At 42.6% G+C, this 26,269-nt stretch overlaps 1 protein-coding gene across 3 annotated transcripts in view; it reads right to left on the bottom strand.

Moving 5' to 3' along the window:
* Positions 1–12,679: 12,679 nt before the first annotated feature.
* Positions 12,680–26,269, bottom strand: part of LOC130282870 (galactose-specific lectin nattectin-like) — a 31,727-nt gene continuing 18,137 nt past the window's right edge. For 2 of the 3 annotated variants that reach the window (XM_056531748.1, XM_056531749.1), the window contains exons 2-6: positions 18,808–19,029; positions 17,828–18,030; positions 15,727–15,861; positions 14,628–14,733; positions 12,680–12,908 (exon numbers count right to left, since the gene is read on the bottom strand). In XM_056531748.1, the coding sequence (XP_056387723.1) occupies positions 12,844–12,908; positions 14,628–14,733; positions 15,727–15,861; positions 17,828–18,030; positions 18,808–18,859 (561 nt within the window). In that variant the 5' untranslated portion in view covers positions 18,860–19,029 and the 3' untranslated portion in view covers positions 12,680–12,843. The remainder of the gene's footprint in view (positions 12,909–14,627; positions 14,734–15,726; positions 15,862–17,827; positions 18,031–18,807; positions 19,030–26,269) is intronic. The other variant, XM_056531750.1, reaches the window with a different exon arrangement.

Below are 26,269 nucleotides of genomic sequence, written 5' to 3'. Positions count from 1 at the left end.
GTAGTTTTGCAACAGCTGGAGGCACCCTGGTTGGGAAACAATGGTTTATGTAGAGGACAGGAGCTTCTTCAGGGTCCTATACAGTACACCCAGTGTCTCAAATGGAGCCGCCCTTATTTGGCATCCAAAAGGAGCAGCTAACCTTGGCACAGGTAAAGAGTAGTACAGAACATGTAGTTCCTCCCTGTACTGTGGGGGGCGCTACCAGACAGCCATTCAGTGCATGCACTTCAGTAATAGAGGTGATTTACCAGTGAATGCCAATTCTGATTGGTCAGTTCCTCCAGTTGTGACACGTTTCACAGATCCTGACTGTCTGTACATTGTATGTTGAGTCTGGTTTCAAGTTACAATGGTCCAGAAAAGACCATTGTATGTTGAAACTATTGTATGTTGAGGCCATTGTAAGTTGAGGGATCACTGTATATAATGTCTAGTCATGTACAGTAAACAGTTATGCAAGTCAGTAAATGCATAGTGTATTATATGCATAGTCAAAAGTGTCAGTTGTGTAAAGTTAATTATAACATGCATAGTCCAATCAGAAAATGCAAGTCCAGTTAGAAAAGTGCATAGAAAAGGTCCTTACTAGTAAAGTAACAGTATATGAACAAGTTATATATAACCACCAATCCTGTTCACAATCCTGTTCAACTACAAAACAAAGCGTGTATGGACTATTATACTAAGACTCTGGGGGAGATTTATCAAAACCTGTTCAGAGGAAGAGTGGTGCAGTTGCCCATAGCAACCAATCAGATCGCTTCTTTCATTTTCCACAGGCCTCTAAAGAGGCCTGTGGAAAATGAAAGAAGCGATCTGATTGGTTGCTATGGGCAACTGCACCACTCTTCCTCTGCACAGGTTTTGATAAATCTCCCTCTCTAATGTTATCTGTTATTTCACCAGCCTTAGGCTGGGTCCACACTACGTTTTGTCCCATACGGGAGCGCATACGGCAGGGGGGAGCTAAAAGCTCGCGCTCCCGTATGTTACCGTATGCGCTCCCGTATGTCATTCATTTCAATGAGCCGACCGGAGTGAAACGTTCGGTCCGGTCGGCTCATTTTTGCGCCGTATGCGCTTTTACAACCGGACCTAAAACTGTGGTCAACCACGGTTTTAGGTCCGGTTGTAAAAGCGCATACGGCGCAAAAATGAGCCGACCGGACCGAACGTTTCACTCCGGTCGGCTCATTGAAATGAATGACATACGGGAGCGCATACGGTCACATACGGGAGCGCGAGCTTTTAGCTCCCCCCTGCCGTATGCGCTCCCGTATGGGACAAAACGTAGTGTGGACCCAGCCTTAAATGGACGTTTGTGCATAAAATACCTCAGGACTGCATTTGGCCCCGCGGCCACTTCGTTCCTCAAGCCTGACAGAACCTTACGTCGCGGACGACTTTTGTTAAGCGAGTAGGGTTGGTGATGTCCCAGTATAGGTACACGGTCCTGTATTACCTGTACAAAGTCCCAGGAAGGTTGGCACTGCAAGTAAGTAGTTGGTGCCCGAGGACCAAATATAGCGATAATCCAAATGAAGAAAGTGTCCTGGCACTCAAATGCTTGTGAAACCTCAAAGATGTATTTATGCAGCATGCATAGCATACAGGCATTTGAGTGCCGGGACCCTTTCTTCATTCTCTCCAGCAGGGTCTCCTCTTGCTCTCCTGTTGGTTTAATAAATGTGTGTATGTTCCTTTAACCCCTTAAGGACCGAGGGTTTTTCCGTTTTTGCATTTTCGTTTTTTCCTCCTTGCCTTTAAAAAAAAATCAGAACTCTTTCAATTTTGCACCTAAAAATCCATATGATGGCTTATTTTTTGCGCCACCAATTCTACTTTGTAATGACGTCAGTCATTTTGGCCAAAAATCTACGGCGAAACGGAAAAAAAAATCATTGTGAGACAAAATTGAAAAAACACCACTGTTTTGTAACTTTTGGGGGCTTCCGTTTCTACGTAGTACATTTTTCGGTAAAAATGACACCTTATCTTTATTCTGTAGGTCCATACTAGAGATGAGCGAACTTACAGTAAATTCGATTCGTCACGAACTTCTCGGCTCGGCAGTTGATGACTTATCCTGCGTAAATTAGTTCAGCCTTCAGGTGCTCCGGTGGGCTGGAAAAGGTGGATACATTCCTAGGAAAGAGTCTCCTAGGACTGTATCCACCTTTTCCAGCCCACCGGAGCACTTGAAAGCTGAACTAATTTATGCAGGAAAAGTCATCAACTGCCGAGCTGAGAAGTTCGTGACGAATCAAATTTACTGTAAGTTCGCTCATTTCTAGTCCATACGATTAAAATGATACCCTACTTATATAGGTTTGATTTTGTCGTACTTCTGGAAAAAATCATAACTACATGCAGGAAAATTAATACGTTTAAAATTGTCATCTTCTGACCCCTATAACTTTTTTATTTTTGCACATATTGGGCGGTATGAGGGCTCATTTGATCTTTTTATTCATTTTTTCATGATATAAAAAGTGACCAAAAATGCACTATTTTTGGAATTTTTTTGCGCGTACACAATTGACCGTGCGGTTTAATTAACGATATCTTTTTATAATTCGGACATTTCCGCATGCGGCGATACCATATATGTTTATTTTTATTTACCCTGTGTTTTTTTTTTTAATGGGAAAATGGGGGTGATTCAAACTTTTAATAGGGGAGGGGTTAAATGATCTTTTTTCACTTTTTTTTTTTTCACTTTTTTTTTACAGTGTTATAGGTTCCATAGGATCTATTCAAGAAAAAGCAAGCTGCAAACAGTGCAAACCCAAAATGAATTTGATTACAAAAAACTTTATTCATAGAAACCACAAAGGGAGACACATACATCTAAAACCATTTAAAAAGGCTCATTAATGAGCCTGATAACATCACAGGGGAAGGGGACATGACCCCCCAACCCCAATCCTGCCCTAATTCCAATATACAGATAAAGCTAGTACTCCAAGGTGGTGTGTAAAGGATAACAAAATATCATAATATAAATGAGTGGAATAAATATAGTGCAAGTATCATAAATAAATAATACAGAAATAAGCAAACCACAGATGAAGGAGCAGTATTAAGATAGCAGAAGGGCAGGGAGACAGGAGACCCACGCGTTCCGTCACTCCTAGGTGACTTCTTCAGGGGTATATACAAGGATTCTCAGTCTCCCTTTATATATATATATATATATATATGACAAATTACAAAATAATACCTGTCAGGTGCGTGGTCCCAGCCTGCATAGTATAGGCGCTAAGTGCGCACTGTATCTTGGCGTGGACTTCCGCCCAACGTACTTCCGCCCTATGCTTTGTGTAGTGCACGCATGCGCCGGTCCACCACAGACATCGGATCCGGCGCACGTGCAGTCCCCAATCCCACCGGCGGCCGCACTGCGCACGCGTCAGCTCCGCCACACGTCAGGAACGGCCCGTGACGCAGTTTGTTGACACACGTGACTCATCCGAGTCAAGTGAGTCCCCATGTGATCACATGATTAGACTATTCTCGCGCAGGTGCGATTACTTCCAGAATAAAAAAATATTAAAATCGGCGAAAATTATAAAAGAAAAAAAAAAAAAAAAAAAAAAAAAAAAATATATATATATATATATATATATATATATACATAATATAGAAAAAAAGAAGTGCAAAAAGTAAGATATGTATATATACGTAACGCCGAGCGATCCGGGTCCCGCGGCTTCCCCGGAGCGCCCGCGGCGTTATACTAACAGCATCGCTCCTGTCTCTGACCGCGAGTGCTGCTGTGTTCATGCCGGCGGGGACGCGATCCGCGTGGCGGGTCAGACCCGCTCACGGATCGCGCCCCGTTCTACTCACACTCCTCCTCCTGTGGCTGTCTCGTCCCGGCGCGCGTGGCCCAGCTCCCTAGGGCGCGCGCACTGATGTTCTAAGATTTAAAAGGCCAGCGCACCGCTAATTGGTGCCTGGCCCAATTAGTTCAATCACCTCCCTACACATAAATAAACACTTCCCCTTCCCTTCCTTGCCGGATCTTGTTGCCTTGTGCCCAAGCCTGTGTTCCCAAGCCTGTGTACCCAGATCTTCTGCTGTTGCCCCTGACTACGAACCTCGCTGCCTGCCCTGACCTTCTGCTATGTCTGTCCTCGCCTCTGTCTAGTCCTTGTGTACCACGCCAGTCTCAGCTGCCTGAGAGGTCGAGTCGCTACTGGGGAACACGACCTGGTAGTTACCACCGCAGCAAGTCCATCCCGCTTTGCGGCGGGCTCTGGTGAACACCAGTAACTGCTTAGAACCAATTCCCCAGTACGACCCGCGTCATCGCCTCTCTGGCACAGAGGATCCACCTCCAGCCGCTAGTCCGGACCCTGACAATATATACCGTATTTATCGGCGTATAACACACACTTTTTAGGCTAAATTTTTTAGCCTAAAGTCTATGTGCGTGTTATACGCCGATACACCCCCAGGAAAGGCAGGGGGAGAGAGGCCGTCGCTGCCCGCTTCTCTCCCCCTGCCTTTTCTGGGGTCTAGAGCACTGCTGCCGGCCCTTCTCTCCCCCTGGCTATCGGCGCCGCTGCCCGTTCTGTCCCCCTGACTATTGGTGCCGGCGCCCCATTGCCGGCGCCGATAGCCAGGGGGAGAGAAGCGGCGCCGACAGCCAGGGGGAGAGAAGGGGCAGCGGCACCCATTGCCGGCGCCGCTGCCCCGTTGCCTCCCCCCATCCCCGGTGCTTCCCCTGCGTCGTTGCTATGCGCTGCACGGCGCGGCGCATGACGTCAGTGCGCCGTGCCGTGCATAGCAATGACGCAGGGGACGCGCGCGGGAGCCCTGCAGCAGCGCGGACCCGACCCAGGTAATTATGCCACCGGGGATGGGGGGAGGCAACGGGGCAATGGGTGCCGCTGCCCCTTCTCTCCCCCTGGCTGTCGGCGCCGCTTCTCTCCCCCTGGCTATCGGCGCCGGCACCGATAGTCAGGGGGACAGAACGGGCAGCGGCGCCGATAGCCAGCGGGAGAGAAGCGGCGGCAGCAGGGCTCTAGACCCCAGGAAAGGCAGGGGGAGAGAAGCGGGCAGCGACAGCCTCTCTCCCCCTGCCTTTCCTGAGGGTGTATCGGGGTATACACGCGCACACAAAAAACTTTTTTTACCCAAATATCCTTGGTAAAATGAGGGTGCGTGTTATAGGCCGGTGCGTGGTATACCCCGATAAATACGGTATATATATGTATGTAGATAAATTTAATAGAAGTACATATAGTGATAAAGAATACAGAGGATATATAGAAAAAATATATACATATATATATATATATATATATATGTATATATATATATATACACATATGTGAAAAAGAAGTGTGAAATAAATAATATATACTTATTTATGCTTAAAAATATTGAAAGAAAGGACTGTGTGAATTAGTTATACGATCAGGCCATAGCAATATGGCACAGGCCAGGTTGTTAATAATATGGCATACTATTAAAGTATGACGGTATTATTGTGGGATCTGTTATTCCAGCTCTAAAGATGCCCCTTGGCATCACAACCATGCGGTTACCCATAGCAGTTAAAAACCCAGACGGGACATATGAGGCAAGACGGACTACGCACCTGTGGTTCTATTGTAAATATCTAGTAAAACATTATAGTGACAATAATTATATATAAACAATAATTTTATTAATGATAATGTCTCTATAATGGTAATGTCTTTATACTCTTCCTATTGTTCCAAAAAAATTGAGGTAAAGAGCAGCCAGTGTGATATAAATGAGGCTGATGTTACTTGCATGGGAGTACCTTAAGAATCTTGGTTCCCATAGAGTCCAAATGTGACGTAAATGTCCGCAAGAGCAATAGTGGAAACTTCTATCATAGAGGATATCCCTCCTGAGCCAATGAAGTATCCAATGTTACGATAGGGATAAAGTGTCCATTTATGTAGAAGGTAGAGAAAAAGGAAAGAAGGATGCCATAGAGAGGAAAGGCTCTTAGTCATGGAGTCCTCTTATTGTATAGACATGTTGTATGATATATTACACGCTCCAACTAACAGAGTCTTTGGGTGTTCCAAATGGAAAAAGTGGCCATATCCATGACCTATAACTTTATTCTTCTTTTTTTTTCCTTTTCTTTTTTCCAGGTAACATTCTGAAAACAGACAAGTGTTGTCATCTCGAGGAGTTCCTTGGATGTGAGGAATCAGATGTTATCTTAAGTAAACGTACAGGCACAAATGCAGAACCAGATATTCTCCAAATCAGATATATCAAATCCTATAAATAGAAGAACAAATCATATTAAGAACAAAACAGCAAAGGAAGGCAATATATGTATATGGCACATACATACAGACATATTATATCAGTGACATATATACACATATATGTATACTCTAAACGTGGCATCCAGCATCTGCACAAACACGCACACAGATTTAGGCATGCTACCACAAGGCAGTATAACGGAGCGTATCCCGCAATTGTGATGTAAATGATGGCATCTATATAGCATAAACATACAGCCCTTTATTATAGTATATAATAATGATAATACTAATTGAATGAAAAAGTAGTGGGTGAATGTGTATGTATCCGTGTGCATGTTGTGTGCATAAGCTGGAGCCATTATTAGCAATTATTAGATAGAAAATATACCATATTACATAAATAATGTGTGATTATGGAGACAAACCTATCACCCCGTGCCCCCACTCGCATACCATGTGTGTGTGGATAATGTGACTGGGATGTGAATGGTGTGTGAACATGTGTGACATTATGTGATGTGTATTAGTAGGTGATGCAAAAGTGATGAGTGTGATATCGTGTGTATAGGTGTAGTGTCAGTGATGATATGTGTTTGTGTGAAAGGAAAGTGTGAAAGTGACTATGTGATGTGAGTCAGTAGTGATGTGTCCTGTGTCAAGCCACTCAACCCAATCGTGTTAAACAACCCTACCCCAAAAGAAAAAAAAAGGTGTGTCAACCATATATCCCCAATCACTCCCCCCTATCCCATACTCCCATACCTGTGCTGAATGAAGTCATCATGAAAAATTGTCCCAAGACAGATATAGCCAATTATCCACATGTTATTGGAACCATAAATCTAAATTAAGGGAGAAAAAACAACAACAAACCAAACCATGCATATTAAGTCACTATAAAGAGAAAAAAATATATGGAAAAAATGTATATTTTTGTTTTGGTAGGCTATATGGAAAATCACATCTGAACCTATGCATTACTCACCTAAAAAAACGGTAAATAATAAATCCTCATTTAATCCTGTGGGTGATGTGCTCCCAGTTCAAAAATCCACCTGGATTAAATCTGCAATAGTCTTTTAGTAATGGGACCTCCCCTTAGGTCATTGGTGACCCTTTTTAAGCCAATGACTCGCAAGCCATTTGAGCGGCCTCTGTGAGATTTCAAGAAGTGATTTGCGACCGAAGTGAGGGTTCTGCTATTATCTCTGTCCCTCCTGGCCAAAGCAATGGTGGATACGTGTTTTTGTATTCTCTTGCGTAACTGTTGACCTGTTTGTCCAACGTAACACTTATTGCAAGGGCAGATTATGACATAGATAACTTGTGTAGTCTTACTTCCGTAAGACGTAGTTCCGTAAGACGTAGTAAATTTTTCGGTAAAAATGACACCTTATCTTTATTTTGTATGTCCATACGATTAAAATGATACTGTTATGATTTGGCTAGCTGGGTCACCACTGGTCACCACTGGACTACTCCTTTAAAGTTAACCCTTGCAGAGGGATGTTAAATCTTTGCTGTCCAGAGGACTAAATTGGTGTTTCCTACTACAAACCACCTCAGCTAAGGATCCATTTGACAAAAGATGATCATAGGAGTTGGAGCAAAGAAAGTAATAATTCTTTATTATTGGCAAAAACAATCAAGGGTCAATGACTTATTCTTTTTTAAAGGTTTTCAATCTTTTTTCCTAAGGACTTTATGGACTGTGCTATGCCATGAAGTTACATGAATTTTCTAAATTTTTTCCAAACCCCAAGAGAAGAAGATCTAGATTAGGTTTAGTTATTAGTTAATATTTTTTTTTATTAAAAATAAATTACAGTATACCACAATATAACATGAAATAACATAACAGAACATGGTATACTTTAATATGATAACATAATATGACAGTTTATCATAATATGGCTTAGTGTAACATAATCTGGTAGATATCATGATATGCTATGACATAGAATTATTAGAATGATAATATTACCCAATAACACCATGAATTGATTAGTTTACATACACTTGTTATTCTATAATGATATTGTTAAACCGAGCCCTCCGGGTCCCTGCTCCTCCCCGGAGCACTCGTGGCGTTTTCCTTTCTGCAGCGCCCCGGTCAGACCCGCTGACCGGGAGCGCTGCACTGACATTCACGATGGGGATGCGATTCGCATAGCGGGACGCGCCCGCTCGCGAATCGCATCCCAAGCCACTTACCCGTCCCGGTCCCTGGCTGTCATGTTCTGGCGTGTGCGGCTCCGCTCTCTAGGGCGCGCGCGCGCCAGCTCTCTAAGATTTAAAGGGCCAGTGCACCAATGATTGGTGCCTGGCCCAATCACTCTAATTAGCTTCCACCTGCTCCCTGTCCATATAACCTCACTTCCCCTGCACTTCCTTGCCGTATCTTGTTGCCTTGTGCCAGAGAAAGCGTTTAGTGTTGTCCAAAGCCTGTGTTTCCAGACCTTCTGCTATTGCTATTGACTACGAACCTTGCCGCCTGCCCCGACCTTCTGCTACGTCTGACCTTGCCTCTGCCTAGTCCTTCTGTCCCACGCCTTCTCAGCAGTCAGCGAGGTTGAGCCGTTGCCGGTGGATACGACCTGGTTGCTACCGCCGCAGCAAGACCATCCCGCTTTGCTGCGGGCTCTGGTGAAAACCAGTAGCAACCTAGAACTGGTCCACCGGCACGGTCCACGCCAATCCCTCGCTGACACAGAGGATCCACATCCAGCTAGCCGAATCCTAACAGTAGATCCGGCCATGGATCCCGCTGAGGTGCCGCTGCCAAGTCTCGCTGACCTATCCACGGTGGTCGCCCAGCAATCGCAGCAAATTGCCCAACAAGGACAGCAGCTGTCGCAGTTGACCACCACGTTACAGCAACTTCTGCCACTGCTACAGCAGCAACCATCTCCTCCGCCAGCTCCTGCACCTCCTCCGCAGCGAGTGGCCGCTCCTAGCCTCCGCTTGTCCCTGCCGGACAAATTTGATGGGGACTCTAGACTCTGCCGTGGCTTCCCGTCTCAATGTTCCCTACATATGGAGATGTTGTCGGACCAATTTCCTACAGAACGGTCTAAGGTGGCGTTCGTAGTGAGTCTTCTGTCTGGAAAGGCCTTGTCTTGGGCCACACCGCTCTGGGACCGCAATGATCCTGCCACAGCCACAGTCCAGTCCTTCTTCGCTGAAGTCCGTAGTGTCTTCGAGGAACCAGCCCGAACTTCTTCTGCCGAGACTGCCCTGCTGAACCTGGGTAATTCTTCAGTAGGCGAGTACGCCATCCAATTTCGTACTCTCGCCTCCGAATTATCTTGGAATAACGAGGCCCTCTGCGCGACCTTTAAAAAAGGCCTATCCAGTAACATCAAGGATGTGCTGGCCGCACGAGAGATTCCACCCAACCTGCAAGAACTTATCCATTTGGCCACCCGCATTGACATGCGTTTTTCTGAAAGACACCAGGAGCTCCGCCAGGAAAAAGACCTTGATCTCTGGGCACCTCTCTCACAGTATCCTTTGCAATCTACCCCTGTGCCTCCCGCCGAGGAGGCTATGCAAGTGGATCGGTCTTGCCTGACCCATGAAGAGAAGACTCGCCGTAGGGATAAAAATTTATGTCTGTACTGCGCTAGTACCAAACATTTCCTGGTGGATTTCCCTATTCGTCCTCCACGCCTGGGAAATGCACGCACGCACCCAGCTCACGTGGGTGTGGCGTCTCTTGGTACGAAGTCTGCTTCTCCACGTCTCACTGTGCCCGTGCGGATTTCTCCTTCTGCCAACTCCTCCTTCTCAGCCGTGGCCTTCTCCGACTCTGGTTCTTCTGGAAATTTTATTCTGGCCTCTTTGGTGAATAGCTTCTGCATCCCGGTGACCCGTCTCGTCAAGCCGCTCTACATTTCTTCGGTCAACGGAATGAAGTTGGACTGCACTGTGCGTTACCACACAGAGCCCTTGCTTATGAGCATTGGACTGCATCACGAGAAAATTGAATTTTTCGTCCTGCCCAACTGCACCTCTGAAGTCCTCCTCGGTCTGCCATGGCTCCAGCATCATTCTCCCACCCTTGACTGGACCACCGGGGAGATCAAGAATTGGGGTCCTGCTTGCCGCAAGAAATGCCTCACGTCTGCTCCCAGTCCCGTCTGTCGGGCCTCAGTGTCTCCTTCTGTGCCTGGTCTCCCCAAGGCCTATCAGGACTGTGCAGTGCCTCCTCATAGCCCCAGTCCTGGTGACACTCTGCCCCGTGACAAGCTTCACCCTCTGCCCCCCCTCCCCATTCCCACTTCTTCTGGATTACCGGCCGCTGATGTAGCTACCCAGGACCTTTTTTTGTTCCGGAAGGAAACTCAAGAGGCGCCCCCTATGTTCTCTTCTCAGTTAAAGGGACAAGGAGACAAAGAGAGGGGGAGACCTAAGGGGGGGGGGGGGTACTGTTACGCCGAGCGCTCCGGGTTCCTGCTCCTCCCTGGAGCGCTCGCGGCGTTCTCCTTTCTGCAGCGCCCGGTCAGACCCGCTGACCGGGAGAGCTGCACTGACATTCACGATGGAGATGCGATTCGCATAGCGGGACGCGCCTGCTCGCGAATCGCATCCCAAGCCACTTACCGGTCCCGGTCCCCGGCTGTCATGTTCTGGCGCGCGCGGCTACGCTCTCTAGGGTGCGCGCGCGCCAGCTCTCTAAGATTTAAAGGGCCAGTGCACCAGTGATTGGTGCCTGGCCCAATCCCTCTAATTAGCTTCCACCTGCTCCCTGTCCATATAACCTCACTTCCCCTGCACTTCCTTGCCGTATCTTGTTGCCTTGTGCCAGAGAAAGCGTTTAGTGTTGTCCAAAGCCTGTGTTTCCAGACCTTCTGCTATTGCTATTGACTACGAACCTTGCCGCCTGCCCCGACCTTCTGCTACGTCTGACCTTGCCTCTGCCTAGTCCTTCTGTCCCACGCCTTCTCAGCAGTCAGCGAGGATGAGCCATTGCCGGTGGATACGACCTGGTTGCTACCGCCGTAGCAAGACCATCCCGCTTTGCGGCGGGCTCTGGAGAAAACCAGTAGCAACCTAGAACCGGTCCACCGGCACGGTCCACGCCAATCCCTCGCTGACACAGAGGATCCACATCCAGCTAGCCGAATCCTAACAGATATATACTAATTTATTGGAGGTTGTCTAATTTATTTATGAAAAAGAGTATTAAGTGAGGATTTGGTCATTAATACTATATATGGAAATTGTATATTGAAATATCCTTATTTTGAGAATTCAAAAATGTATTTAATCTCAAACAGGGGAAATGATAAAAAGTATGTCATTTTTCAATATCACATAATGGCTATAAAGTACATGCCACGTGCTCATCAGTTGTCAAAGGATATCATGTCTATAGATAGACAACATGACACACTATATACTATTTGAGTATATATGAGAACAGTCACATGGCTTCAACAAGACTTTAGAGAAGTACCATATTTGTAAGCTAGTAGTATCCAGTCAGATAACAATATTTCCATGACACCCACAAGATAAATATAAATATTCAGCCAACCCACTAGGAGGAGATATATACTTTTAATAAACCATATTTGGATATTTATGGATAGTAGACACTTGATCAATTAGGATAAACACGCCCACATTTATAAAGGACACACCTTCAATCATCATAAACACACCCATCATTTGAGTATAAGTTACTCCAGGGAAAGCCAGGAGGAGAAAAAGGGAGGAACGGACGAAGGTCTCCAGGAAGTCCTGTACAGCCCTCCAGCACAAGGAGGATGACAGCTGGAGGAAGCTAACAGAGGCGGCCATTTTGATGGATATTTCAAGATGGATCCACCACACTGGATGAAGTACTTAGGAAGAAATCCCAGCTTCTGAGACAAGATTTATGGACATTCCTACATAACCCTCCTACATTATTTACTTATGCTAGGGACTGCCTTTATATGAAGATTTCTTGTTTTTTGCACTGTCTGCCATGATGTCAAGAAGATTACAATAAATGTTTTTTAATACAAAGAACTCACTCTCTCCATGGTCAGACCGGGTTATAATTTAGCGTTCCGCTTATATTTAACATTGTCATTGTAGGAACCTAAAGCTGGCTATCAATAGGAATTATTTTAAGATCCTGTTGACAATCTTATGGTAGCAACTTGATTGTCAGTATTCATCTCCTGTCTGGTTCTGTTTTTCCTTATATAAGCAGCACTAGATGTATCTGCCAGCTTTTCATCCCTCCAATATTATCCGTAGCTGAAAGATGCCATTAATGGAGAAATCAGAACTGGTAGAACTAAGGAACCTTGTCTCATGATTACTTCAAACTAAACAAAATAGTCAGTGTTGTTGGCTATAAGTGTTATATAATAATAAAGGAAATCACAGCACATCCATATGCATGAGAATTGATTACACTTTTATTATAAGCTACATAGCAAAAGAGTAGGTAGATGGAACCTAAATAGTACTTGAAATAATGATGCGAAGCAACGTCTGTGCATGGTAAATGATTTATTTATACATCTTCCAAATCGTCCAAAAGAGGTGACTAAAGGGCGATGAGCTGGGTTTAGTCTTCGTAAGAGCAAAGAAATGGCAGCTGAGTATTACAATTTATAGACCACCACTTGCCGGCTAAGAGGGAGATAAAAGGGTCAGGTTAGAAGAAGACAGAGAAAGAGGAACAGACACAGTAACACATGACCACAGGATCTTACTACACTTGGGGTTTGTTTCTAGTCTATAATTATGTTGATACATAGGTATGCATAGGAGCTGTGTACACAAAATGGTAGTAACAGCAGTTTATATTGTGAATAACCTGACAGATGGAACAAATTCCAGCATTGCTGTCATACTTAATAACTGATCTATTATTTATTGACCAAAATCAGCATCCCGCCCCGAAATTTTTTTTTTTTTATAAAATGTAATGTGGATATAAAAACAGCAAGACCAGAAAGGTGAAAGAAATATGAGTTTGTAAGAAATTTTCAAACCTACAACATACGCATCATCTTATAGATTTTATCTTTTTCAGCGTAGAAGGTGGAAATCCACAGCAAATCCATATCACAATTTGTGGCAAAATTCTGATGTAACTTGTACAGAATTGCTTAACTACATTTACTGTAAAATACAGTACAGGAAAAATAAGTATAAAAATATACATCACAATAATTTCCATACTGTACTCTTTATTGAGTAGTGTGTCGCCCGCTTCACTGTTAGATTAGAAATTTAACTGAAACACTTCTTCTTTAGTTTCCTTAATTCACACATTTTAAGAACAAGTACTTCTTAGGGGTCTAGGGATATGAATGCATTGGAGGTCTGGTGATATAAATGTATTTGGGGGGGCCTGTGAAAATGTATGTATTAGGGGTATGGGGATATGAATGTAGTTAAGGGTCTGGGATATAAATGTATTTGGGGGTCTGTGGACACGAATTTCAGAGTCAGGGGTATGTATTTATTTGTTTTGCTAAAGAGACCAGAGATGACTACAGAGATGAGAAGCAAAAGCTATTTCAGCAGCAAACTCTGAAGTTGTCATGAAGGGCCATCTGGGCCAGATGGTGAAAAGGTAAATAGTTCCGGCCTGCGTCATCGCTCTGGTCCTCAAGCAGACAGAGCAGAGCAGTGACCCAAGCTGTCAATCACACCGAGCCAGTGCGACGGGAAACTACGGCCAGAGCGACTGGAACCTGGTAAGTACAGCTCCCCGCCCAGGGGACTACCTCCAGGGTGGTTGGGGGGTGGGGGGATCATTGAGGGTTATATCCTAACCATCCTATGGGGCAAAAACATCCCCCTGGGTTGGTGAGAATAAATATTTTACGCATTGTCAAGCATTATATATGGTAATATCTAGTGCTTGGTTCCCTTTAAATCTCCTGCTGTGGACAACAAAGCAGCGCCTAACCCAGACCTGTCTCCGCAGTACAGACCTCCCTTTGAGCGGAAGACCAACCCATAGGGTAGTACAGCCATTGATAGGTATTTTTCAAGCAAGGTTTTTATTTATCCTGCAGGAGAACATAAAAATACCTTCTGTTGGCTGCACTACCATATCAAAGGCGATCAAAAGGAGACGACGTGTTCTTAAACTGTGTGTATTGTAACTACTAAAGTAGCAGATTTTCAGCAACATATCTGTTTTCAAAATTTGGGGAATATGCTATATAAAAGGAACAAAAAAAAAAAAAAAAAAAAAAAAAAAAAGAATTAAAAGAAAAAAAACTAAATTCTAAAATATAAATTCTTATTTAAGAAGAATCCAGGGTACTTTTTTGTTTTATTATCATATAATAAATTTTAACCCAGAACATACATATATTCTACTGTACGTACTGTGTATATTTATGGCAGTACACCACTGTCCACTGACTATGCGTCTTCCTGACTGCCAATTGGTATAATCAAGTGGGCTTTCATCAATGTTCCAATATCGAGAGCTCTAAAAATAAGTTGGATGGAACAAGAGTACAAGGAGTTAAAAAAAACATGTAAATGAAGATAGAATATGTTATTTTCTCATCTGACAATATCTGCTTGCTTTTGAGTTGAACACATCATCCAATATATACCCAAAATTCATTTTGAATAAAAAGTGTAAATTTACCTTTGAAAGTCTACAAAAAAGTGCAGGGAAATCTACAAGACAAATCTACACCAAATTGTATTGATTATGAAAAATAGATAGATAAAAAAAATAGTTTTCCCAATTTTACCTAATGGGGCAAATCAGCAACAAATACTCATTCAACATTGTAGGTTAATTTATTCAGTGCAAATCCACAGGTAAAATCTGCAACAAATCCATCCCATGTGACTGTACCCCAATACCTTAAAAAGTCTCCTCATTACTTCAATATATCTGCGAGAGGCAGACTGAAAAACATCTGGGGCCTTGGGCTTCTTATGATCCAGGATATTGGTATTTTTACATTTTTTAACCATAATCAGTTTCCAAAAAGGCTACTAGCTTAAATAATATAGGGCAAATAGGTTTATTATCCACTTACAATACAAAATTCCGCTTGCCGCCATGCTCTTTTGACTACATCAAAGCAGTGATTCCTCCACAGTGTCACATCACATTACATCATTATGCAATGGTTGCAAAAAGTCACTGGAGCAGACAGTCATTGGTGGGTGCAACCATGTGATTGTTGCAGGATGCTAGAATTCTATCATTTTCATTGATAGAAGGAAGGGACTCTATTTCTCTTTCATAAGAAGTGGGCAAAGGGCTCCTGGTTCTCCAATAGCAGTGGGGTAGGAAAGGGGTAACAAGCGTCAGACCCTTTAGTCCCAGGATACTGGAGTGTGATGGCATTATCAAGCATTAGTAGAATATCCAATAGTCATACTTTCTATGGGGCCCCATAGAAATTATACAATTTTTTAAAGAAAACATGATTAAAGATGGAGAAGTTTCTGTACTTACTCTATTTGACTTCCAAACACCAATCCATACAAAGTTGGAATTTCTACTACCTTTCGACAAGAATTTTTGCAGAAAATAATTTGTGTGCCAGTTATGAATGGAGCTCAAGTTTCCTCCTGCTTTACGGCAGACACTCTACGAAAATAAAACAAAGAGAAAGAAAGCTAATTGTTTAAATGGAATCTGTCACCCAAGATACAATAAGAACCCTAGATTTCTGGGTGGAGGGATTCCCTTTAATCTTATATTACAATATTGTTTTAGCTATATAACTGTGAAAGTGTATTTGGATTTTCTGCTACTTGTAGTAAATGTCATAGCAAAATTTTTTAAGAAAGGTGCAGTACCACTTTTGACCACAAGGCGAAAAGTACACTGTCTAGCTTCCTATGATTTCTATAACTATTTTCAGAACAAGGCATTATGAATACTGTAGCAAGAATTTAATTGAGCAAAATTTATCCAGGAAACCAACCTTAGGCTTTATTAACACAAGTTCAAAATACTAATGTTTTTTTTATTTCACGTGTATTTTTGTCTGTAATCTGCAAAAAAAAAGTCTAAAAGTTCTGTCTGTTTTTTGTTGTTGCTGATAACGAATGAACAGAAGCACGTAAAATGAAATATGTTAGTACATTTTAGAATGTGTTAACTTAACCATACCTTGCTTTTTTCCAAATGCCTAAAAGAAAAGGTATTTTTTCAGGGCAATCCATACATAGCTCTCATTAGTTACATAACCCTTCCAGTGCTGAGATTTCAGAGTCTAAAAATGCATGCAAATTAGGCCTAAGAGCCCATTGGGCGTTTCCCACAGCTTCTATAGCCGAGCAAAGTTCTGCACTCTGCACTGGACGCATCCTCCTCCCCTTTATTGACAGTGATTGACTAAGGGTATATTAACATGGAAGAATTTCCGCTTGCGTATTTCTGCCTCAAATTAAAGCCCAAAGACTTCTATGGGATTCCGCACTCCCATTTACACTTATGAATTTCCAATTGTGGAATTCAGCTAGCGGAATTCCACAAGCGGAAATACAGAAGTGTGAATGGGAGTGCAGAATCCCATAGAAGTCTATGGGCTTTAATTTGAGGCGGAATTACGCAAGCGGAAATTCTACCATGGGAATAGACCCTAAGGCTGGGTTCACACTGTGGAATCTCTGGGCAGAATTTCTGCCGTAGATCAAGCCGATGGCACTAGGACTGCGTGGACTGCGCGGACTGCATTGCCGTTCCCATAGATGTCAATGCATTTCTGAGCAGATCTCCCAAATGCATTACCGTCTATGGGGATGGCAATGTAGTCCGCACAGTCCTAGTGCCACCGGATCGATCTCTGGCAGAAATTCTGCCCAGAGATTCCATAGTGTGAACCTAGCCTAACTGTTCATGGGTCAGAACTCTGCTGGGCTCTAGCAGCAGTGGGCTCCAAAGCCTAACTTGCATATATTTTTAAACTCTGCTATTTTGGCACTGGAAGGGTGAAATTACTAATGAGAGGTATGTCAAAAGCCCTACACAGCCATAGGGTCAAAAGGCCTATACCGCCATGCCTTTACTTTATACCCTAAAAACCTGTTAACAGGTTTGCTTTAAAAACTTCTCCCTAAAGGTCCTACATTGGTGTTCATAATAAGGTTTTGACATATCATTACGATTGGTTATATTTAGGACATATCTATGATATATGTGATTTTATATATAGTCAATGGGATTTTAGACCTTACTGTTTTAACACACACAACGACACATTGTTTTGCATCGTAAACAGTGCTTCTTTTGCCCATGTGAACGCATACTCTAATACTCAGTTCTAAACAGCTGTAGAGACAATGTTAAAAACTATACAAACCAATATGTAGTTGATGTCACCAATCCAACGGCCTAATATATAACATCAAGTTCTGGTGACAATAGTAAGATGTGTTTAATTTTGCTCTATCTACAACTTATCTGTGAACTGGATAATATCATGGATCAGTTGACACGTTGCCCTTTGCTTTATTATCCGTTTAGAGAACATGAACATAATGAAATGTTGACGTACATGTAACAGGCTATTGTAAAGGTAATTAGTATGACATAAGTATAAACTTACCAGGGCAGCGAAGAATTGTGTAGGGGTGAAGAAAACATGGTAGACACATGTTCCTTTATTTGGACAGACATCACCCACGGCTTTTTCAGTAAAATCTGGCTTAATATGGTCACTTTTTAGACTTAGATCCAAGTCTTTTTCATCACTCTCCATTTCATTGTAGGCATCTTCACTTAAATGATCTGAGTTTTCCTTAAACTCACCTGGGAACAAAAATATTTATGTTATATATATATATATATATATATATATATATATATATATATATATATATATATATATACTGCTCAGGTGAGTTTTGCTGGGCCTGCTCCTGTACGGAATTTTTTCAAAACGGATTAATCCTATGATTATATATATTATATATAACTATGTATTATTATAGTCACAAAAAGTATTCTAGTATTCTAACATGTCAATCTTAGTTATTAAGTTGTCTTGTTACTAAGTAAATACATTTTTCACACCAGCTTAAACTGCAAAAATGATTTATGAAGATGATTTATTTGAATGTGTATTAGGCTATGTTCACACAGTGTTTTTTCAGGCATATTTTATTTGTATAAAATGCGTCCTCAAAATCACGCCTGCATTTTTAAAATGAATGTGCTCTATGTAAGTCTATGGGGGAGATTTATCTAAACCTGTGCAGAGGAAAAGTTGACCAGTTGCCCATAGCAACCAATCAGGCTGCTTCTTTCATTTTTAACTAGGCCTCTGCAAAATGAAGGAAGCAATCTGATTGGTTGCTATGGGCAACTAGGTAACTTTTCATATTTGGGGGATAAATCTCCCCATATATGTAAAAATATAGTCGCATTTTGTACAGCGGCGTAATTGTCACTTTAGACAACCACTTTCCCATAGACTTACATAGAGCACATTTATGTAAAAATTTTTTACAAATTAAATATGCCTGAAAAAAACACTGTTTGAACATAGCCTAAGATTTTCTGTTCAGCGAACTGATCTAAACTCACCAGATTGAGCAAAGGCAGTCCCCACTAAAAGCAGCAGTAGAAGTCTCAGCATGTCTGCTAGGTGTATTCTCACACTTCTGGGGGTCTTCTGTGGTTATGTTTTGCTGTTCAAGGTCTTCACTTTTATAAGTGCATTTTAGGAACTTGAAAGACCATTTGCAATAGTCAAGAAAGCTGATAAGAAATGGTGCAAAACCAGATAAAGCCAACAGAACTGGTTACCTAAGTGTAACGGTCAGAAGATTCTAGTGAATTCCACATATTTCTTAGTTATTGGTATTTCATTTTGATTGCCAGAAAAAGCTTTCAAATTTATTTAAAACAGTTTTACATCAACATCACATTCACTTATCTACATAGTGAAGAGCCCTCTGAAACATTTATGGCATTAACGGTACGAAATAGAAATGCTTTTTTTTAATTTATTAATATACTAGCTGAGTACCCAGTGTTGCCCGGTTTTTCCCTCCTAATTCTTGTTGGGGAGGAAAATAAACAAAGGAGGAAACTTTTGACTTCATATCCAGTCCAACAATATATTGTTGTCATATCCCAACCCCATATCCCGTCCTCATATCCTGACCTCATATCCCGTCCTCCTATCTCCACCTCCTATCCCGACCTCCTGTCCCGACCTCCTATGCCGACCTCCTATACCGTCCTCCTATCTCATCCTCCTATCCCGACCTCCTATCTCGACCTCCTATCCCGATCTCCTATCTTGACCTCCTATCCCAACCTCCTATCCCGTCCTCCTATCCGTCCTCCTATCCCGACCTCCTATTCCGACCTCCTATCCCGATCTCCTATCCCCTCCTCCTATCCCAACCTCCTATCCCGACCTCCTATCCTGACCTCCTATCCCGACCTCCTATCTCGACCTCCCATCTCGACCTCCTATCTCGACCTCCTATTCCGTCCTCCTATCCCGACCTCCTATCCCGTCCTCCTTTCCTGTCCTCATATCTCGACCTCCTATCACGACATCCTATCCCATCCTCCTATCTCGACCTCATATCCCAACCTCCTATCCAAGCCTCATATCCCGTCCTCATATCCCGTCCTCCTATCCCGACCTCCTACCCGACCTCCTATCCCAACCTCCCATCCTGTCCTCATATCTTGACCCGTAATATGTGTACCAGGTATTGAAATATCTCCAGCCGTACGGAAGTTATATGGGAACATATGATTTGCATGGGACTTTAAACAAAAACCCCGACCCTCACAAATAAGGGTAGTTAAGGGTTAAATTAACTATCCTATATTTTAAGTGGACATATAAGTAACATGTGACCAAGTATTATCGAAATATCTCCAGTCGTTTGGAAGTTATGCAGTAACATATATTTCCCATAGAGTTGTATGGGACATAAAACATAAACCCCGCCCCTGGCAAATAGGGGTGAGTAAGGGTTAAATCACCTATCCTATGTTTGTTGTTGACATATAAGTGTGCCAAGTTTCATGTTAACATCTTTAGCCGTTTGGACGTTTTTGTTGAACATACATACATACACACACACACACGTTGAGATATATATATATATATATATATATATATATACATCTACATTGTTACTCATAAATTAAAAGATACACAATTGACACACCAGATATCCATGTAAATATTGAATGACCTTTTTTCGGACCCCTTTTGAAATATTTTATTGATTTCACCAAGAATTCATCTAACAGAGAGTCCTATTTTATCACTGCTCTATGTTGGTATGAAAACCCTATTTCCTATAGATGTAGAGGGTACCACCTTATAACAGATATAGTGTTGGCTGGGTATAAATAGATCATGAGAGAGATCTCTATATTGACCTTTGATATATTTATACATACTTATTAGGTGATTCCTTTTTCTAATCTAAATAACCAAAATGTTGATAATATTTCTGTGTACTGTAGTCCACCTATTCCATTTATAACTTTAGTGAACCCGCTCCAGCTCTACTATGTCTTTCTTGAGCACTGGCGCCCAACTCTGTACACAATATACTACAAAGGAGGCAGGACTCCAGGATAACATCTGCTGTGTTTTATTCACCCAACATAGTAATATAACTTTTCAACTCAGCAAAAGTCATTTAAGTGTTGTACGGCCATGTTGGGGAATAAAACGCAGCAGATTATTTAAAGGGTTACTGTCATTTAAAACAAATTTTGACATGTTGCCCAGATATGTCAAAAGTTGTGATTGCATCAGGTCACACAATTAAGACCTGCTGTTATCAGAAGTTTTAAGCCAGAAAAGTTTGTGCCTCTCGTCCCTGCTGTCAGTCAAATTCGACCTTTTCTCTGTATAAATCTATGCATAGAAAAGGTCAGATCTGCTGGCCAACTAGGGAGTGGAGCACAATGTGATGAACTTCAACGACTTATAACTTTTTACTGCAGTGGGTCTTCAGAGTGCAATACCAACTTTTGACATATCAGGGCAACATGTCAGAAGTAGTTTTAAGTGACAGTATCCTTTAAGGGTGCATTCACATCACAATTTTTTAATACGGTCACCGCTCACATGGGCCCATGCAAAATTGAAGCCTCAGTTACCTGTTCTTGGCTGACAGAAGTGGCATCTGGTGTGGTCTTCTGCTTCTGTAGACCATCTGCTTCAGAGATAGTATTGTGCATACCTTGGTTGTAATGAGTGGTTATTTGAATTACTGGTACTGTTCTGTCATCTTGACAAGTTTTCCCATTCTCCTCTGACATCAACAAGGCATTTTTGTCCAAACAACTTCCACTCACTGGATATTTTCTATTTTTTTGACCATTCTCTCTAAACCCCAAAGATGGTTGTGTGTGAAAATCACAAAAGTTTCTGAAATACCCAGACCAGACCATATGACACCAGCATCCAGGCCATGTTCAAATTCACTTAAATCCCCTTTCTTTCCCATTCTGATGCTTGGTTTGAACTTCATCAATTTGTCTTGACCATGTGTATATGACTAAATTTATTGAGTTGCTGCTGTGTGATTGACTGATTACCTATTTCTGTTAACAAGCAATAAAACAGGTCTATCACTGATTAATGTACAGTGCCAGAACTATGATCAACATTTACATCTATTTTCTTTTTGATGCACCCCATGATATTATTTGTCTTGAAAGCAGCTGCCTGACATTGGTTTTTCCAAGTTAGTTTTATCAAATGTTAGTTTTTTCCAATTTACTAGTAACTTTGTTATACACTTTCTGATTAATGAATAACCTTACATTTATTAGTGTTAAACCACATCTGGCACTTCTCAACCTAAGCCTCCAACCTGCCTCCGAAAGACAATGGCCAAAACACGCATCTATAAAATCAGCCACCTTTTGGCTCTACTATTTGTGGTGCTGTGGTCACTCTCTATTTTCTATCACTGACCCACTTACACACATTTTCCTTTACCCTTACCATTCTCATTTTATGTACCAATCTTTTGTGTTGCACAGTATCAAATGATTTGTGAAAATCAAGATATACAACGTCCAACAACTCTCCCTGGGCCAGTCTTAAACTAAAAATGCATCAAAATACATTACGCACTAGGCACCCAAATAAAAGTATCTCATAGCTGCAAACTTGGCATGCAGTTGTGTCTCAGACATTGAGTCTTATCACAAGAGGGTGTAAAAGGGCCTTTTCTGCTGCTCTATAAAAAAGGCTTTCGGAGGCTACTTTTTGGTAGTGTGCCTCTTGGTGAGAAATCATTGACTGCTAGACATGCCACTAGATGTACTAGTAACATTTCTCCTAGTTGACAGACTTTGAGAGGGGTTGCATCATATAAATGTGAGTAGCAGGATGGTCATATTAACTAATGGCCTGTCATCCAGGTTATTCTTACCCAACTGTTATAACTGATAGCAGTGATTATGTGAGGGCTTCATACAGCCCAGACAGACCGCCACTTGAGAGAATCGTTCGATTCACCGATAAGCACTAGCAGCTCCCACAGTTTCCTTATCTACCATGTAGACACAGGTGGCACCTTCATTGCACACCCCTGTCTCTGACCAGGTCATTTCTAGGCATAAATAATTTTAAGAACAGGTGACTACCAAGGAGTGAAACTCTAGAACTCCAGTTGAACAGCTTCAATTAAAACGTCATGCCTTTATATTAAAAAAAGATTTAAAATACATGGTGGACTAGTACAATAAATAAATAACCAATTAATTTCAGATTCGAGGTCCTATGCCAAGGTCTAAGTTACAAATAATGTTATCCAAATAAATAGGCATACAACATCACTAGTCTGACCTCCTAAAACTCCCATCTATCATGTTTAACCCATTGGTGTCAGAGACAACATGTCACTTATTTTTAGCTCCATATTATTGTTCAAGCAAACATACTATACAGAATATGAACATCCATAACACAATTATTACAACATATACTACTGCCTGTTCAGAAAGGAGCACACAATGTACATAATTACAGGAAATACCTAGATTAGTAAAAAAAAAAAAAAAAAAAAGCATGATCAAGGAACCATAATAAATTCCATGTGATGTGTGTGTTTTCAATTTTATAATCCAAAAAGCCTCCCGGGTTCAGAGGTTTCGTCTTCAATTTCCTTTGCATAGTGGCTTAGTGACCTGTTCTATCAGAAGAACTTTCATGGTAGATACACTTCCATTGAGCAGATCAAAGAAGTGCCCAAAGGAACCCAATATTGTACGAGTCTATTTAGTATCTAAAACTCATGTACTCTGAGATCCTCTGAGCTTTATAATAGTAGAGCCAACATATTCCGCTCTGCAAGATGTGCAAAAAATACAAAAACTAAATGTTTTTTTGTATATATAAGAGTTGATTTCAAAACTCTGCTAGTTAGCTTTAGATTTAATACATTTAGTTTTTGACATATATATATATATATATATATATATATATATATATATATATATATATATATATATATAGGTATGTGGAACATCTAGGTCTCCTGCATTGTACTTTACCAAAAAAAAGCAAACCATGTTCTTTTATTATTTTTGTTGAGTAAAATTGGAGCAACTTTTTGGCTTTATACTTTGCCACCTATCTGCAGCTTGGTTTTAATATTTCTTCCAGTATATGGTCTTGCTGCAGGATTGGCAAATAATTGCCCACGGTATGTTTAATCCTACAAAATGCTCTAAAAAAAACACAGTAGAAAAAAAACATTTGGGTCAAAATTCTCATGTTTTCTCTTTTACCTACATATAAGTAATCTGACTTTGGTTTAAATTTAGTATTTTCTACTCAATAATTTACACCACCACTCTCTCTTCTATTACTTAAAGGGGTACCCAGCTGAAAACATCTTATCCCCTATCCAAAGAATACTTTATTAGATGTTAGATTGCGGGGGTCCCGCCGCTGGGGACCCCCATGATCTCTGGGCTGGCAGTGGCAGCGTCTGGAACATGGAAGCTTGCAGCTTCTGTGTATGTGACGTTACGCCCCCTACATGCATGGCTATGAGGGAGGGGGGGTGATGGCTAGCATATAGCCGTCACACTTCCTCGAATAGATGTGAATGGAGGGCATCGCCAGTCATCAGGGAACGGAGATGTGGGATCCCCGCGATCTAACATCTTATGGATAGGGGATAAGATGTTTACAGTGGAGTACAGCTTTAAGCGTTTCCTAATATTTTCACACTCCATATTAAAATCCTTTATTTGAAATACCCTCTTAGCTCTTATGAATTCTCCTATTGAGATATTATTAATCATATGTCTCCCATGTCCACTGTTTGCATAGGGAATTACCCTCTTGTGCAATGGGGATTGTATGCTACCAGTGAAAGAATCACTAATAAAATGTACATCCAAAAATAAGTTTAGTCTCACATGGCACCCATTACCTGTCCTGACATTGCAGTGGTGTCATAAACGGGAACTAGTAAAAAGTTTAGGTTCTGTTTGGGATCCAAGTATGGTAAGGTTTAAGTAGGAAGGCCTTGTGTGAGCTGCTTAATCCTGCCTTTGCTGTAGAGACATACCGTATTTATCGGCGTATAACACGCACTTTTTAGGCTAAAATTTTTAGCCTAAAGTCTATGTGCGTGTTTTACGCCGATACACCCCCAGGAAAGGCAGGGGGAGAGAGGCCGTCGCTGCCCGCTTCTCTCCCACTGCCTTTCCTGGGGTCTAGAGCCCTGCTGCCGGCCCTTCTCTCCCCCTGGCTATAGCCAGGGGGAGAGAATCGGCGCCGACAGCCAGGGGGAGAGAAGGGGCAGCGAGGGGGAGAGAAGGGGCACCCATTGCCGGCGCCGCTGCCCAGTTGCCTCCCCCCATCCCCGGTGGCATAATTACCTGGGTCGGGTCCGCGCTGCTGCAGGCCTCCGGCGTGCGTCCCCTTGCGTCGTTGCTATGCACGGCGCGGCGCACTGACGTCATGCGCTGCGCCATGCAGCGCATAGCAACGACGCAGGGGACGCACGCCGGAGGCCTGCAGCAGCGCGGACCCGACCCAGGTAATTATGCCACCGGGGATGGGGGGAGGCAAAGGGGCAGTGGCGCCGGCAATGGGTGCCGCTGCCCCTTCTCTCCCCCTGGCTGTCGGCGCCGCTTCTCTCCCCCTGGCTTTCGGCGCCGGCAATGGGGCGCCGGCACCGATAGTCAGGGGAACAGAACGGGCAGCGGCGCCGATAGCCAGGGGGAGAGAAGGGCCGGCAGCAGGGCTCTAGACCCCAGGAAAGGCAGGGGGAGAGAAGCGGGCAGCGACGGCCTCTCTCCCCCTGCCTTTCCTGGGGGTGTATCGGGGTATACACGCGCACACACGCACCCTCATTTTACCATGGATATTTGGGTAACTTTTTTTACCCAAATATCCTTGGTAAAATGAGGGTGCGTGTTATAGGTCGGTGTGTGGTATACCCCGATAAATACGGCTTCCCTAACTGCTGGGGTGATGATCGGAGGAGCCATCATTTATGGCGGTCAGTGACCCCTAGTAGGGATACCAGGGTATACAACTGATAGCTCAGCAATATATGCCTGACATTCTGCAGTCACATATTTTTTTTTTACCTCTCATAGCTTCCAGAATTATTGCCAGTTGAGCATTTACAGGACAACTTGGACTCAAGGTTCACCATCCTATGAGAGTGCAGGATCTACAGGCCCAGCTTCAACATCTTGGGGCAAGGGTGCTGCAGGATGCCATATGGAACCTGTATGTCTCCATCCTCAGCCATATCATATCTTGTATCCAGGTCAGAAGTGGCACAACATGGTACTAGAGACTCTAGTGTAAACTGATGAACAGGGAACCTTTTAAAATTGCTTTTATTATTAAAATTGTTTAGACACTTATCGGGTGTATATATTATTGTAGATCGCACCTTAGCTGCCTTCTTCTAGCCTTCAACATAAAATATTAGAGACCCTAGGTCAGTGTTTCCCAACCTTTTTCGGCTCGGGGCACCCCTCACAAATTTTTTTTTTTCGCAGGGCACCCCTA

This window comes from Hyla sarda, chromosome 7 (genome assembly GCF_029499605.1).
Source record: "Hyla sarda isolate aHylSar1 chromosome 7, aHylSar1.hap1, whole genome shotgun sequence".
In the NCBI taxonomy this organism is placed as follows: domain Eukaryota; kingdom Metazoa; phylum Chordata; class Amphibia; order Anura; family Hylidae; genus Hyla; species Hyla sarda.
The sequence above is the reverse complement of the archived record's forward strand: the minus strand, read 5'-3'. Positions and strand labels throughout refer to the sequence as shown.